This window comes from Trichogramma pretiosum, unplaced genomic scaffold, assembly GCF_000599845.2.
Source record: "Trichogramma pretiosum strain Unisexual culture from Peru unplaced genomic scaffold, Tpre_2.0 scaffold58, whole genome shotgun sequence".
In the NCBI taxonomy this organism is placed as follows: domain Eukaryota; kingdom Metazoa; phylum Arthropoda; class Insecta; order Hymenoptera; family Trichogrammatidae; genus Trichogramma; species Trichogramma pretiosum.
In genome coordinates, this window is record NW_019641630.1 from 890,685 (window position 1) to 908,843 (window position 18,159).

Here is an 18,159-nt window from a genome sequence, read left to right on the forward strand (position 1 = left end):
AAACATTGAAAATATTATATCTGAAAGTAATTTTGTAGTCGAATATAAAACAATGATAATGATTATTAGGGTTAAAATCACTTGTGTACCACATTTTGATAAAATCCAAGCTAATTCTTCATCGAGGGGCGGATTTATTACTTCAAACTCTTTAATTAAGTCTAACGAATAAACAGTATTTTCATTATCATGTTTGATATTTTCTACAAAAAAAACTGTTTTTAATGTGGAACAATCTGAATAATAATTTAAAGACAACATACTTTAGAGTGATACATCTATTATATAAATTTATGTACTATATGTATCAGCTTACTAGAATAGAAAAAATTCCATAAATAGAAATTCACTCTAAAAATTAAAAAAAAATTACATACCCAAATCTGATAACGAAACATTTTCCAAAAAAGGATCCACCACTGGCAACTGTAAATAAAAAAAACAATTTTTGTTATTATTTAATTTTTAGAAAATTTTATAAATTCGTATTTCTCTAATACTCTAAAAATATACTTCACAACGGACGATTTTAATGCATAACTCTTGGGTATCAAAAAAGTAAATAGTATGCCTAAAATAAAGTCTTTTTTTAATATAATTATTATTATTATTACATAAATCAATTGAAAGAGTTATGTTAATTAAATTCGAGCGTTATATAATTAATATTACTATAATATTCATATCGCAAGACCGCTATTTCAAATTTTAAATTGTGAAATAGTTTTAAAAAAATGTAAAAACAATTTAAAAATTAAAATAAATATTATTATCATAGCACAATCGAGGTTTTTTTCAAAACGTGATGCAATTAATGCAACGTCAAACCAAACCTAAACGTGATATTGATAATACCGGTTAAATTTGGGGGACAATAATTATCACCCATAATAAATTTTTTTGCAAGAAGTTCAAGCTCATGAAATTTATGCACAATATGTCGATTTCAAGTGTTTCATACTGTTACATTCATAATAAAGGGTTGAACCTAAAAATTATTGATAGACTAACCGCGCTGTCAAGAAGCAAAATGAAACAAAAATTCACAAAAATCACTAAAAATATAGCTCACACTGCTTTATTGAAAATCTTAAATTATCCCTTGGTTGCCCAGACATTATAAGCGAAGAAGTTTTCTCAGGGACTTGAGTTGACCTTCTTATCAGCGTAGTAGAGACTGACGGCCGCAGCTCAGTCGAACGTCGCGAAATTGGATAGAGTGACCGAAAGTCGCGAAATCGCATCGAAAAAAATCTTCACTGGGGCCTACTCATATGTAGTGATTTCATTATTTTTAAATGTGCTATTACGAGAAGAGGAGTGACAAGCTGCGATGATCATTGCAAATGATGAATATGTATTTTCAATACTTGAAGTAACGATAGACAAAGCTTGAAACTGCGTCGAATCTAACTAAGACTTAGCGTAGCGTCAGTTTTCGAACTTCAAAGTGAGGCGCGAATATATGAGCGAGGAAGCTCTATCAAGCTCTGCATAAGCGACATCAACCTCTGTTAGCGTTAACAATCCTCATTGGTTCTCGATAAATCAGTGGCGATACGCGAGACCATGAACCACACACCTAAGAGTATTATTAATAAGTGAAGGCACGACGTCCTTTTCAAAACAAATTGGGATAAATTCAAAACAGCAATAGTCTTTTCAGGACAATTGCCTTTTTTTTTTTTAAATCATTAAATAAAATGTAATATTTTTGTTTCAACTTGCAAATTAACATTTTCAAAAAGTAATATATTTTTAGCTTTTCTTCAAATTCTTGAGACTCTGACCTGAGATATGGTTCTTCTTAACCGCAGAAACAGTAAAATGACGATATAAAATGCTTCTAGCCACGATTTACTCTATTTTTAAGTTCAAACGAAATTTCAAAAATTTCATGACATGGTCTCATGCAATCTGGAAACTGAGTGACGCCTCACTACACACGTAGATGCAAATCGCTACTCTCCACAATTTTCACGTAGCAATTTCCAAAATGGCTTAGAATTGCTAAGTGAATCAACCTGCGGTGTACAAATGTGAAATTTAAGGGTTAAGAACAAAAGAATCTAGAAATCTTTAAATTTTTTATGTGATTAACACTTTGTTTTGTAATCTAAACATAGAATAACTAAAACTTCATTTTTGTTATTCTACTGTACTAAAGAATATGATCAGATATAAACCCCCTTGTCATTTGCGGTCAGTGCCTTCCAAAAATATATTTGAAGGATGAAATTCGATTGATGAATTATATTACGTATTTATAAATATTTGACTGAATAAAACTTACCCCTCGGGAATCCCTGAATAGAATTGCTGCATGAATTGGATCAACTGATGCATCTGACGCCCTATGCAATACTTGAGGTATTCCAAGAGAAAAACGTCTCGTAGTTTTGTCAAGTGATCCTCTTCTTAACGAACCTACGGGTTCAATAAAATTATGAATTAATATTGTTTTAGTGCAATCGCATGGGTCATAGTACATTTTTTGAAATTAAATAATATTACTATGAATATAATAACATTTTTAGCATTGCGGGGCATAAGTTCCGTTTATAGCACGCTTTTCTGTTCAAGTTGAATTTTGAAAAATGTAGTACACAACTGGGGCGGCTATCAATTTTAAACTCTTGTTAAAGCAGTCTTCGCTACGATCGAATTTGGCACTCAAGCAATATAGACAAACTCCCACCCTTGTTGCAGAATTTACTCTTTTACACATTTTATAATAGCGTACGAGAATAGTAATTTACGATTAGAACACTTTTTGGGATGTCGTAGTGTAGGACCCGAGCGCAGCGAGCCTAATAACCGTGCTGCAACGTGTCCCTTATGGCCCGAGGATCATATTACATTTTATAGCACTGTGCTAAGTTTACATTTATGCCCTGTAGTGCTATTAAATTCATTTTATAAATTTCGTGTCAAGTTCACATTAATGGCATGCTTTTCAGTGGCATGAATCACACTTTCTGGCACTGCGTTATTCGCATCGCACTTGCTATGCTCGTGTGCTAACTTCATTCCAAGTTACCAAAAAGTGCGACACATGACTCGGAAAAAGGGGGCATAAAATTCAACTTAGCACTTACTTAATATAACATTGAGTATGATACTCGTGCCACAGGGAACATTTTTTGATACGAGTTTTAAGATCCTTGCTCCACTCGGGCTCTAAAACACGCCGTGACATAAAGTGTTACTTACAAGACTTGTATCATAAAGTACTATTAAAATAGTTGGTCATGCGAAAAGTAACACTTTCCACACGTTGTGATAAAAATTCAATTTTCAGATTTCTGTATATGAAAAATCATCAGCTTAAGCCGTGAAAAAAATCCCAGGTCATTAATATGTTTCGATGTTTACTGGATGCAACATACAATGTACGAAAAATAATAAATATTTACGTTCTCATGCTACTATAAGGAAGAGGAAAATTTTCTCGATATTGTGTATGTTCTTTACATAGCGCATTACATGATGCGTATATAGATCGAAAAATCGCCTACAACATCATGCATCGAACATTGAACGAGCATCCTCAAGTAGCAAAATTACGTAATACATTTCAACTAGGATAACTACTATAAGCTTTTTCTGTTCTTTCGACAAATATAAAAAATTATAATTGATCTTATATTTAATTGACTTTCATAAACGATTAATCGAATGTCCTGATTCAAATTTATATGAAATAAAATTACAGTGTAATAATGTTTTGAATTTACATAGACAATATAAAAAACAATTTCCTTTACTGGTTTTCTGTACTTTATCATCGGAAATTTTATGCAATACAATAACTTTTGTGTTTAGTGGATAATCATAAAAATATTTTATCGCATTAAATAGTAGCATTTTTGACAGCTTAACTGTAGCAGGGACTTTGACGTACAATTAGCAGAAAAATTTAATGTTTTCATTAAAAGATTGAAATGCTTATTAATGTAGAAATTTTGCAGTATATTTTGAGAATGAATGGTGTATAATATTAATAATAGGACGAATTTCGTATGAAAAAATTTTTTTAACGATATTTTTATCAAAGTTTTTTCTAGTGACATTATATTACGAAAATTTGATAATTTGATTTATAAAATTAATATTTTCAAAGATCAGTTATTATTAAATAAATTTTAAGATATTTCATTTACAAAATTTATTTATAACAAATGGAAATAATAATCTTTATTCGATTGCTTTCTTGAAAAAACTAATAATTATTCAATAGTTGGTATAAATTATTTAAGTAAGTTTTATTTATTTTTTACATTGTCAAGAAATTACGAAACAAGCGTACGAATCAATATTTTGAATAATTTTTTTTTATTCAACATGACAAGTTGGATTTTAATAAATAGGTAAAAATTAAAAATAAATTGAGCATGTAATTTATGACGAAAAATTCAACTATAGTATACTCTTCAATTTACGTAAATCGATTAAAATTTTTGGAGAATTTTATTCATTCGAATAAGAACAGAAACAATTCCTTTTATCATGATTATAGTTTGTTTACTATTCGTTTTTTATAAATACCTTTGTGGAGAATACTCTCGTATATTTTGTAAGTTGCTTCACAATCTGAACTTAAAGATACTGATAATGATTTACACGCAATTGGATCATCAAGGCTATGACTACGATGTCTAAAATCATCATTTTCTGACACAAATAACTTAGGGTACTCAGTTTGTTTCTTTTTATTTAATTTCTTATTTATATTCCTAATCATTTTTACTTCTAATTTTGTTCGTCAACGCCACTATATTACGATCAAATAATCAAATGACTTTTAATTATGGAAATAACTTGCGCTATTGTTTTGATTTTCAATGAAAACGATGTAATTAGAGATTTTTCTGGTGAAAAAAAAAACAATTCAAAACTCAATATGTTTACTAATAAAGGATTAATATACTATACAAGAAAATATTTAACATTCTCAAATACACGTCAATACGAAATGCACGTGGCTAGTATGTGCATGATCATCTTTAACATATGTGCGTGCGCACGTTGAATTATCAAATTTAAAGAATAATAAATTGTCACTGATTTTTTTCGAAAAATTGAGCTGCAAAACATTGAGTATCAGGTATCATTCAGGTTTTTTCATTAAATAAATAACAAGGTTAGCGTTTGGGGATTGATAATTATAAAATATATTAAAAAAATCATAAAGATTTTGTGTATAATTTTTTTGTATCTTTGCTACAAATTAGACAATCAGAAATAAGGTTTCTTCATCATACAGTTTTAATAACTATTTTTTTATAATCCTGTTGTGAATAGTCTATTCCGAGTCTCGAAAAAATGAATATTCTACAACACCCAATATCATAAAAGCGAATTCACAGAAAAAGATAGGGAATTATACTTCAAAATTCAATTATCAGCTGTTTGATATTTATTAATGAAGCTTTGCGATACGTGCATAAATGACTTCCCCGTTGTTAAAATCAAGGGAAAAATTCGATGATCTCTAATACCAGAGAACATCAGATGAAAAGTTCAATTATTTCTTGCCTGATTTTTCAGGAAAAATGTAAATTCTTACAAAAATTCCATTAAATTATGTTTTTTTTTAGTTGACCATATAATTAAATATCAAATTTTGATAACATTGGATAAATTCAAATGGATAAAGTATTTTTACAAAACTACTACAAAAATAGTTTTTTTGTAAACTTAGAGTACAACTGAGAAAAAAATTAAAAGTGATCATTTTAGACTGTCTTGGTCTAAACATTCCATGTTCAAATATAAAACTTTGAACTCAGATATTTCAAGTTATAGGCTCAGTACCCTACTTCTTCAAAGTAAATATTGATTCAACAGATCCTACAAAACTTATTTTCTCAAATTGGGAAAAATCATGAAAAAGATTTTACTGCACTTTTTAAAAATGGCGTCCCTCATTATTTTTGAGTCAACTCTAAATATAATGATATATCCTCTTTTAGAAAAGAAATGAGCCAAAGGTGTCAATAGTTTATGAGCGTTCTGATCAGTTTATAGAATTATATCAGTTTTTAATTATGTTTTGACTGTATGTTGTGCGTTTTGATGCAGTTTCCCATAGGAAGCGTAAGCGAGTAACGAAACAAGAGGTATGGACTTAAGGCTTCTCTATACACACTGAAGTCGGTAACTAATTCGTGTATTTTGTACTCATGTTTTTCATTTTCTATTCAACCATTAGTCTTGAAATTTTGTGGGGGTGATCAGGAAACTAATACAAATGTGCCTATGAAGCTATTTTTTCATATAAATATTGTAACAATTTTTTTTTTCAATTATCTGAAAAAATAGCTTCATAGGCACATTTGTATTAGTTTCATGATCACTCCCACAAAATTTCAAGACCATAGGTTGTATACTAAATGAAAAAAATGGGTACAAAATACGCGAATATAGTTACCGACCGAGTGTGTATAGAGGACCCTTAAAAGAGCGCGCAGCGTACTGTAAAACTGGCTAATAAAGTATAAAAAATTGAAATAATAACTGTTTTATGAATATAATATTTATACATTGACCCCCATCTATTTATAGGAGAATGGTTAAGCCAGTTTTGGTACGAAACTATACAACCGAAGGACCTCGGTTCGAATCTCGTTCTCATACACCAAATTAAAAAAAAAATATTAAGTTACAGATATAAAAAGTCTCTCAAAATTAATATTTAATTATATGGTCAACTGGAAATAATAAAATGGCAGTATTTAATAGAATTGATATGAAAATTTACATAGTTTACGAAAATTAAGGTAATTATTAGACGACTTGGTATGATGATGAATAATCTGATTTTTTAACAGTTTTTACAAATGTAAAAATATTTGCAATGTGGGCTGTAACTATGTATGAAAAGGTACGGTAGCCCCTTCTTCGCAAACATCAAAACATTTTATAATTTTAGCGATTTTCCAAATTATTGTTATTGAATTTACTTCAAAAATTCAAGTAACAAGGTTTGTGACTATGGATTAGATTACGTTTCATTCAGCCGACTAGATTTGAATTTGCCGTTGTGCCGGATATGACTGCTAAAAAAACTGGCCAAAATTCGGGGTCTTTTTTTTTAGAAATTGTAACAAGAAGACGCCTGGGCGTTGCTTCATCTTCTATGTAATCGAAGAAATAGTTATGTACTGAAGTAAAAAGGCTATATTATAAAGAAGTCATTTTTACGTGGTCAGCTGTTTACGGAAATCTTGAGCAAGAAATCGCTTAATTTTCCATAACAAATCTATTTTTATTAATAGAATGAAGTTATCAATATATTTCTTTTGATTGGCTTTTTTTGTACAAGTCTTCTAGCTTAATCTCATTCTAGAAGGACATTATATATAACACGGCATTTTTTAAATCGACCTAAAAGTTTATGTGAAAATCCACTTCTTAATAAAAAATGAGCTTCCCTGCTAATAAATCACAATTGAGATCTAAGTTATAACCTTAATTGAGATCTTGCGCCAATAACACACGAGATTTATCTGAACCAGTGAAATGAAACAAAAAGAATATTTTCAGGAGTTCTTTAGTCATGTGTGTATTTGGTGGACAAGCATGAAAAATTTGATGCAATGTACTTCGATAAAATTCAAAATAACTCATATTTTTCTGAGGGTCAGATTTAAACCTTTGATCATCCAAATTTAATTTCAGCATACAGCAAAATACGATTGGTTTACTTTTATAAATAATAATCAGTTGATTTCTGACCAGATATTTCCGATAATAAAAAAAGATTTTCAAGTGGATTGCTATAAAAATTTATGTTCCATCTACCACATGAAAATCAGCGTTGAAGTCTAAACAGGTTTAATATCGATTGTGTCCGGTGGAACGCTGGAATTTCCTATGAGCTTATAGATGTTCCAGTATTCGATACGATCGGACACAATCGATGTTAACCTAGTGTACAAGCACATCGATCTATACAAATTGTCAGAAATATTTAGGTTGAAATCTAGCTAGGAATGAGTACTTCAATATTTATAACATATACTACAATACACATAAGACAATATACTCACTGCTTCCTGACATTTGAGACAGAGATTGATTGGATTTCTAAAAATAAATTATAATTGTTAAAAAGAACAATATATGTACTTTCGAAGAATAAAATGATGAATCGTCGTATGAAATTTTAATAACTTTTATGAGTACACAGCAGGGATGTGATATCGGACGAACTGTTCGAGCAAGTGCAGTTATGTTTACACATGATTGACTTCCAAGTGTCATGCTCACTCCGAACATTAGGCGAGCGGAAAGATATTGGGAGCGAGGAGAAAGGAACATATCAGTGTGCATGAGTTCCAACCTTTATATAAGATCTCGCTCACTTAACACATGTATTATCACGGTATCTCAGGCCGTAATGCACTGAGCTACCAACCTGATGTATACTATGCGTGCACGAATATATTTTGTCTATTGGAACATGGAATTCCGTCTGCTTATAAATTTCAATTTCTGTTCCAGGGACAAAATATACCCACTCATATGGTAATCAGGTCGAATTTTCTGCGCAAATTTTTTCACGCATGAGTGCCAATACGCACACTGGAATAGTCTTTCCGATATCACAATCGTGGGATAAAGCATATGAAGAAAGGATATTAACTATTACTTAGTAAGGATAAATGTAATTAAAATATCGAGCATTTCAATTACGTCTAACTTTGCTTAAAGCTTACTCGCATAAATTGCATACAATATCTTATTTCATAGGAGCCTACGGTAATTTTTGTTCAGAGAACTATAAATATCATTTGTATTTGTCATTTGTAAATGACAATTCATATCATTGAATTTAGCTCATCAATTTTTCCAGCTTCATTATTCGTCAAAAATGTTTTTGTTAGTCAAAAAATTTATACATCGGTGAGCAAAGCCACGTCAATCATGAAATGCTCAAAATCGAAAAAATGAAAATGATAGCTAATCATGACTTTTTATAGCAATAATTTGATAAATGATTCAAAGTAAATGGAGATGGTACTCACGTCTTTTTTCTTATCTTCAGTAGTGATAACGCTATTACTTCGATGTCGTATGAGATCAATCACTCTAATAACTGGGTTTCTATGGCTATCTGATGCAGCTCGTGGTCTGACTTGATCGGGTGTGTTATGCATTTCTTTACTAACGGCGGATTCGAAAGAAGAGGCGGCATGCATACTTTTGTAAAATGAGTTCTGAGGAAAAAATTAAAATGTTTATAGAACTTTATGATACAAATGCCATAAGTACCCCCTATGGCACGATGTGGTACATAAAACAAACATCTAATATATTCCGCAATTAAAAATTACCACGACAAAAATTTTTATAGAAATATTATTAATTTTCCATTTCTTGTATCTTCGTCAATTTTGAATATACAGGGAAAAAAAGAATATGCACCTCAACAGTAATCCCATCTCCACTTCCCACGACTTGAATGCAAAAACTATCGCCTGATGAATCCCTACACTGAAAAAATTGTGGGTGTGTTTAGTTTCCACTCAAGTCGTATAAAACCCCTATCTAGTACGGGGAGAATTAATCACTGTATTGGTGCTAATGCAGCTCAATTTTGGGTAGGATTCGTAACAACCTCCTTGGCAATATTTGTAAAATATGGAAAAACATTTTGAAAAGGGTTTACTTTTTTAAAATGACTTGTTAAAAGAGTACTTTTCCTTCAACTAGAAAAATTTAAAAAAAAAATAAAAATAAATCGTTCCAATACGTTTAAAATTTACGGAGATATAAGCATTTGAAAATTAATATTTCTATGAAGATTTTTATTGGCGTGTATTTTATCGATTTATATTTGAAAGAGAATTAAAAGCGAATAAATATAGATGAATACAATCTACTTACTTGAACAACTGTTTTCATGTTTGCAATAATATTTGATTTTTTCGTTTTACTTATATCTGATTTACTCCGGGGTCTAAACGTTTCATTAGAAACTGTTTTGGTTTTATGTTCATCAGTTGTTTCTGGTTTGGTACAATCTTCATGTGAAGTGCTTTTTACATCTGAAGTTTTACATTTTACTTCAGAACGAAGAGAAGATGATGAATGCGGAGACTCTTTTTTATTGTGTTGAGGAGTCTTTTTCTTTGTCGTAGTTGAACTTGAATTTTTTAAGGTAGGCGTCCGGCTTCCCCAGGTCCCTTTAATTTATAAAAATGAATTTTAACTGTAAATTCACAATTATAAATTTAAATGTTTTCATTAACAAATATTTGATAAAATAATTTTTTTACCGAACATATATACCGATTATTTGTGCTTATTGTTTCATAATCAATTATTAATTATTAATCAATTAAAGTGTTTATCGGTATTACTATAATATTCAAAATTTAAATTATTACACGAATTGTTCACATAATTTGTTGAATTATGTTTACCTGCTCTTTGTCGATTACTCAAATCTCCTTTATTGAAAATGCTTTCATTATCTTCAGTACCAGAAGTAGGTAATGATTGCGATCCATGTTCCTAAAAAAGTATAAAAAAAAATATTAAATAATATTAATATTATCTATATAAATGACCAATTGAAATTCATGTTTATAATGGTTATTGTAATAATGTTTCGAATTGTATGTACAATTTTAGTTAAGATTAAGTATATATTGTGGTATGTAATTGTATTATGCCGTTTTGAATTAGTTAAATTTAAAGAAGTTTCACTTCTGATGGCTGTCCATGGATAGTTTACTTGAGACTTTTGATATACTTTTTAAGATTCTTTAGATGTTCTTTTTGGTTGCAAATACTTCTCGGTCAGATATAACTTTCGGCAGCAACTTCTACTACCTCAACATAATTTCAACAGAATTATATTTCACATAATGAGTATAATTTATGTATACTAACACATGTATCATTTACAAGAGTGCACGAGTATGTGTGAAAATGTACGGCGAAGTCCTCACAATGTGATATTACTGGCCAAATGAAGACGAGAATGGTAGACGAGCGAGAGAGAGAGACAGAGTTACACAATGCTGCATAGACGTTACAAAGGTATGAGCGTCGAGCACATTTGCTTGCGTTACGTGCCGCAGTAGAGGGAGGCTAATGAAGTCTCAACACTGCCGAACGATGACCAATCATACAGTGTACGTCACAAACTGACGCTACTGAGTCTAAAAACCAACGATTATCACGCTCGCCCATATGGTTGAATACTTGTTTTTTACGATTTGATCTCCCATACCCAACGCGCGTACAGAAGTTTCACTTCAATAAATAAGTAGGTTGTGATAATGCTCTATGAAGCATCGATTAACGTGACGTGCGACTATTTTCAGTGGCTCCCATAACCCCCACTCCTATTATTCGAGCGAAGCTATCGTGAGTAGAAGCAGAACTACGTTCTTGTGGGACAACTTTTCACAAGATAATTTCTCAATTCGGAAATTTATTGACGATACTGGGGAATAAGTTTTCTTTCGATCGATATAACTTGAGCCAAAAAAATCTACCGATTGGCATGTGCCAAGAGTAGTATAACTATAGGGATACTAGGACATCCCCTAAAAAACCACCCCTAATTAGAGCTAGCAACCCCTAATTTTTTTACAATACCCCCCCCCATATAATTTATTTGAATCAATAAATGTGAGTATACTCGAGGTTCCTCGAGGAACTCTACTAGGTGTGTTTTATAGAGGATGTTCCAGAATCTCTATAGCTATACTACTGTCAAGTATTTTTTGAAAGTCACTAATAGTTTTGCCAGTGAGCTAGAAAAGATGTTAACTATAATTTTTTTAAAAGTACAAATTCCTAAAAACTTTCGAGAAAATATTCATTTTCACCTACTGAATTTAATAATATTTGTTAACATTGTTCAAACTTATGAAAATTCTTTACTTACTTGCTTTTTTTTCTCTTGAATATTATCGACTCTACGAACCCAAATATCTTCTGCAGAATCATTGTCAATTGTACTCGTACTACTTGCTTGGCTCTTCATTTCAACTAAATTGAAATCAAAAAATCGTTTATCGAAATGTGGACTCTGCATTGGACTTATTTTTGACATTGGAATATTACTGCATGAATGAGAAGGAAATTCGGATGCTGTAAATGTTATATCTGGTCCAGTAGTATTCCGTCTTCGCAACGTCGATTTATGAGGAGTCGAAGCAGTAACATTTGGGCTCGTCATTTTCGCAGAAGTCGCAGATAAGTCGTCGTTAGTATTTGCACTTAGCACTGTAGTTTGAGTCGGGTCAGATATACTTACTGGGGTTTCTTTTACTGATTGTTCATCAGTATTTACTGTAGAATCATTTTGAGCAGTACTTGGTGCAGATGCAGTATCTGTAGTTTTACCTAAATAAATGATGTTTTTATAATATATTTAAGTATTATCATAATAAAGAATAAGATGATAACATTAAAATGAATAGAGATTTAAGATTGACCTGATGCTCTCTTTCGGTATAATAGGTTTAGGATGCATCGTCTTATACCTTAATGAGGCTGTAGCGAAAATAAAAAATACTTTAGATCGAAGTGAAATTTTAACCAACGATAGTTAGTAAAATTACAAGATTTTTGGTAAAAAAAATTTGGGGTTTCCATGCAAATTTGGAAAATAATAAAATTCAAAGTTTTGGCCGTTTAACATTGAACCCATTGGGAAGTGGCAGTTTTTAGTGTACTGTGAGCTCAAATCACTTTAGAAGTTAATGAAATTAATATATGTTATAGGAAATCTTATTTGTTTTCAAATGATATAATTATAAATGGGTGTTTCCAATCATTTTCAAAATATATGAAGAGTCTAACGCATTTCCCCTATGTTCTGTCATGCTAACGCTGTGCGCTGCGTAACGCATATAGCGTTATAATACAGAATAACCTTGCATTGCTACAGCCTCCTTAACGCAGGTGAAATTACTTTCAGGACACGAAATCAGTACTTTAATCTTTAGAAGGTTTTGACAAGGTTTTATATGATCATTATATCTTAACTGATATCACTTAAGATTGAAAATTTAATAAAGATTGAAATCTACTTCCCATAGTGCATAAAGTATAGAGATATATCCTTAACTTTATCGAAATCTATTTAAATTATGCGTAATATACCAATTGAAACTTAAGCTATGCCACTATCTCAAATCTCAATATCAGGAATACGTGATCGGACGGGATTTTGGAGTGGAAAATTTACTTTTTACCGCTTTTTTTGTTCACATTGTTGAAAGATTCGATTTCAACTGATAACAAAACACGTAAAAAAATTTAAAAAGAATTTTTTAAGGCAGTTGGAGTTTTTCCGTACACTCTAGTAGCAGTGTCAGAAAATTTATTATTACCAAGAAAAAAATTGAGTCGCACTGGCGCGTGATAAGCTTCCGAGCACTGCGTTTGCTTTAATTGCTAGCATACTATATTGATGTTGGGAAAAAAGTTAGAACAGCATGAGCAAGTCTCATCTTTTATGCAATTTCGCTCACATTTCACATATAGATCACAATGGCTCAAGCTCAACCCTTAACTTAATGTCCACCGGTTCCATTCCCCGTACACCTTTTTTATGCATTAAGAGTCACATGACCACTTTTTCATCTAAAGTATTTATGAAATAGGATGTGATTGTTGAATATAAATCAATAAATAATTTCAGCAAGAATTTTATATTCGAAGAATGATCTGTAGGACTATATGATATATGAGTGCCTTGCCGTCTGAGCCCCTATCATGTGATGTAGACTGTGAGCAAGATCATATAAAAGTTACTACTTTCAAATACCGTCCGATCTTACGTTCCTGGTATAATTATAACGTACCGTCTTCGGCCTCATATTCATCTTCTTCGCGGCATTCCGATAATCTTCGGGTCCAAGGATAAGGGCTATGAGTTTGATTTCTGGATGGTAATCGATTTACGTGAGATAAAAAGTAGTGATTAAAAAAGCTATCAACACCATCAGCACTTCCTCCTGAAGATTGAAGCATATCTTTAAGCGCTGCTAAAGAAGTAATAGTATTGTAATTGATAGCAGATATTAAATCATCTTCAGTATCACTATCTTCTGTTGGCGAATCAGGTTTAACACATTCTGGTTGATCCGTTTCACTTTTTTTTGCTAAATTTTCATCACTATCATCTTCAGAATTTGAAGTTGAAGAGGATGAAGAAGATTGCTTATTTGTTGTTGAGCTAGAAATCATATCTGAACTTTCGTCCGCTTTCTTAGCAGATTCCGACATACTTGATTAAATAGTAGAAATGCTATAAAAAGTATACGTAATTGAAGAACTTCTTCAAACTTATCAATCCAAAATGACCATAAAGTATATAAATAATTGAAGTGTCTAAAATTCTGAAAAAAATTTAAACCTGAAAAAATCATAAAGTCTAAATAACATATTTTTTTGGAGTTATGAAATTATTTGGTATGATTTAATAATATATGAGATAAATAAAAATACATCAATATTATTGAAAATCGGAAGCTTATTGAAGTAGTAATGTCATTGGGAGAAATTAAAACCAATAAATTAGAAGAAAAGAGTTGTCGGTTCACCCTACATGTAAGAGATCAATACTTGATAGATCAAGTGACATTTTATCATATATACAAGGAGGTCAAGAGCTACTTCGTGGAGACAAGTATCACATAAAATTTATATCGACGCTCGGTTCGGCAAGAGGTTAGGTCCATCCGCGATCAGCACGCTTACAGTTTGAAGTTTAATAATTTTTCAAATAATAATTTAAAAATTCCACTTCAGCCGCCCTATAATAGTATGCGCAAAAAAGACACGAGTAGAGGGTACGCCGAGACAAGCTGACATAACAAGTATGGTCATATTAAAAATAAAAATGGTATTTGATTGCATACTTAAGTCCCAAAACACTTTTTGCGCACTAGAAAGGGCGCGATAAAATCTATTTTGCGCTGTACTATTGCATAATAGTTATTTTCTATACGATCGAGGACGGTAGCGCGCTCTAACGGCGTTCAAAAGCTTCACCGCTACCTATACGGCTATACCGAACACAAAAAACGAAAATGAAACGATTCAAGGAAAAAAAATGTATGAAATAAGAAAGTTTTGAAAAATCACTTAAAAATATTCTCTGAATCAAAAAATAGCTTTGACGATTAGCGTAGAGGTTAACTGCGTTAATGTATTGCAATCATAGGATTTTTCATTATTTAAAATCAGGCAAACGTTTAAAACTTTATCAGCAAAAAATATACCTGTAATAGTATAGTAGAATAAAAAAGTTAAATTACAAAACAACGAAAATTTCCTTCTTTTACAAACATTTATTGCTGTGAACATTTTTTCTCTTTGTTTATATTCAAATTATATCAGTTAAAAATTTATTTTAATTTACTAGTTAAATAATATTGAGCTTCAATAAGTTAATGAACATATATTATTTAAACAATAAGAATTAATTAATATAATAAACATTAATTAAGAAGCAAAAAATGTTTCATTTAAAAAAAATGTTTTTTACATCTTTGTTAAATGTAAAAGAAATTTTATTTGGTAATTAAATACATGAAAAAATATATATCCTAATAAAAAGATTGATACTGATTTATTAATTCTAAAACTGAACTATTTATTGAAATATGTTATATCCTTCCATAAGGGAAAGTAATAGAACCTTAGAGATTTGAAAAAGATTCATTGCAGTTATGGTATGGATTATTCTCATTCTTTCAATTCAGTTTTCAGAATTTATATACTGCTTCTGCTTGCTTGCTTAATCATTATATTTTTGTTTGGATTAGAGATTTTGAAATATATATTTTTGTAAAGAATAATAATTTTTTATACTGCCAAATCCAGGTATCAAGGACAGCTTAATATAGGTTTCTAATGAATTTTGTTTAATAATTTGTAAAGTTCTAAATTGCTGCTGGTAGTTAAGCAAAGTTTAGACAAAGCATCATGCAGAGGTGTCAAAAGAGTAAAAAAATTTGATCTACACTTAACCTACACAACTAGCTACTTTAACTATAATTGGCCTAGAATGGTCAATTATTCCTCATTTACAAACACTCATGTACTCAGCATATTTTTGACTGTTGGAAAATCCTGAATTAAAAGTTACTTGTGTAATAATTTATAGTATTACAAATGATCAGAAAAGAATATAACAATAATTTCAGAACTATGAACATTTAAAATTTTAAATTCATTTCAATTAATAGAATCATGATAATTAGTAAGAGAGTATAGTAAAGAGAGAGTGAGAGTATATTAATTTTGAAATATCAAAAAAATGTATGACAAATAGATTAGATTATGAGTACAATCTATCAATATCAAAAACTATTAAAGTTCTAAATTTATTAAATATTATGCAAACTACACATTTTTACTTTTAAATTTGTTCTATTTTGAAAAACTTACACTCAAGCAAAAGGGTTAATTTTCAACATTACATAAACTTACACATTGAATCACAACTCACAATTTAGACTTGAAATACTCAAACTCAATATGAAATATAGTAAGCACAAAACACAATAACAATTAAATTATAAATATGAGAATTTATTTTCTAATTATATGTAAATTTCAAATTAATATATTTATTAAGACATTAAAAGTATCATAAGAACAATAATTATTTATTAAGATTTTTGAATTATCATTTTTTCATCTATATTTTGGGAAACACAAGCTTTAATACCAAAGAAAAACCATTTTAAATTCTACAAACTATAATGAATTTCTATAAACAGAATATTTGTTTTGATACTCATGATTCATCAAGCTCTAATTTGCTTGTAACTTGAAATCAAAAAGTGATGTAAAAATAAATTTTACTAATTTATAAGGTTTCAATCAAATAATCAGTATTCTTATGTACCTAACTTAAGATTTAAAATTTTCTTACACAGCCTTCATTGAGATGAAATTCAATTTAAGATGAAAAAATTTCATTAACTAAGAAATACAATTTTTAACAAAATTTTTCGGCTAACAACGATTATTTTATTTTCTTCCTTTCCTATTGGTTTTTATTACATTTCATTAAAAAAGTGAAAACAGTTCGTAATAAATCAAGAAAATGTAGAAAATGCGCAACACTTTCTCGGATAATTCACGGTTTCCATAGGCGGGTTGTCACTGCTCCACGCAGTCTGCTTTTGTTAAGCAGACGATAAAATAAACGACTCGAAAGGCTGAGTCTACAAGAAAAAAATAATACTCAATACTCCACCCAATGATCTGGCTAAGCGTGAATGTAGAGAACTACGTAAGAAATTTGAATTTCATGATTGCATTCGACCCCAATGTCTAAATATTTCAATTTTAATGACAGAAAGTAGAATATGTCTTAGATTTGTAAGACAAAAATTAACATTTGATCGTCAATATTAATAAAATAATATAGTGAGAGCATTATAACATAAGTAAAATTCAAATTTTTGGTTAAACATTTTTTGTTTTAAAATGAAAAAATGACAAATTCGACATTCAAAAGTTAAATGTAATTTTTGAACAAACAAAATTTGTATGAAACTTATATCATAATAATAAATAACTAATATTCTTTATAAAAGAGGTGTCTACTAACTAGCTCAGATAAATTAGCGTGATCCAAATGATTGAGGCACACTATTGGTACTTCTAATTAGTTGCGGTTTTTCGTAAATAAATTTATTTAGTTGTTTGCATTGTTAAAAAATTTGAATTTAAATACCTTCTGATTGCTAAAACGGCCGTACACACACTTGACCGGAAAAAGGCTGGTGATTTTTTCTGAAAAGTTATTAAAGCCAAAACGTACCAAATCGCCTAATTATGTCGATCGACACTTTACTGATCCAAATTCATAATCCTGCACTCACAAGGATCTCTCTTTATTTCTTTGTTCTCAAGTACTGAACATCATGAATAAAGGCATACGTGTTTAAAAACCTCAATTATTCTTCTCAAGAATGAATAGAATATTTTATAGAAGTCCTATTTAGTACGCAGGGACTATTTATTTTATAAACAACTAAACCCTCGACGAGGCTCACTGCACGAATGTGTCTACATCAATTTTGTGTCTTTGCCATAACATATCTATAGACTGTTTCTCTACCCCCCCTAACCGGTATAAAAGGCATCCGTATTCCGTCCGTC

General features: G+C 30.3%; 1 protein-coding gene across 1 annotated transcript in view; it reads right to left on the reverse strand.

Annotated features, from left to right (window-relative positions):
- The window catches only part of LOC106658203, a 53,023-nt gene extending 35,006 nt beyond the window's left edge, over positions 1 to 18,017 (reverse strand). Inside the window, exons 1-9 of the mRNA XM_023459215.1 lie at positions 17,732 to 18,017; positions 13,839 to 14,392; positions 11,912 to 12,372; positions 10,434 to 10,524; positions 9,895 to 10,193; positions 9,033 to 9,224; positions 8,055 to 8,091; positions 2,294 to 2,427; positions 378 to 426 (exon numbers count right to left, since the gene is read on the reverse strand). Coding sequence (XP_023314983.1) covers positions 378 to 426; positions 2,294 to 2,427; positions 8,055 to 8,091; positions 9,033 to 9,224; positions 9,895 to 10,193; positions 10,434 to 10,524; positions 11,912 to 12,372; positions 13,839 to 14,262 — 1,687 coding nt within the window. The 5' untranslated portion in view covers positions 14,263 to 14,392; positions 17,732 to 18,017. The remainder of the gene's footprint in view (positions 1 to 377; positions 427 to 2,293; positions 2,428 to 8,054; positions 8,092 to 9,032; positions 9,225 to 9,894; positions 10,194 to 10,433; positions 10,525 to 11,911; positions 12,373 to 13,838; positions 14,393 to 17,731) is intronic.
- Positions 18,018 to 18,159: the final 142 nt, after the last annotated feature.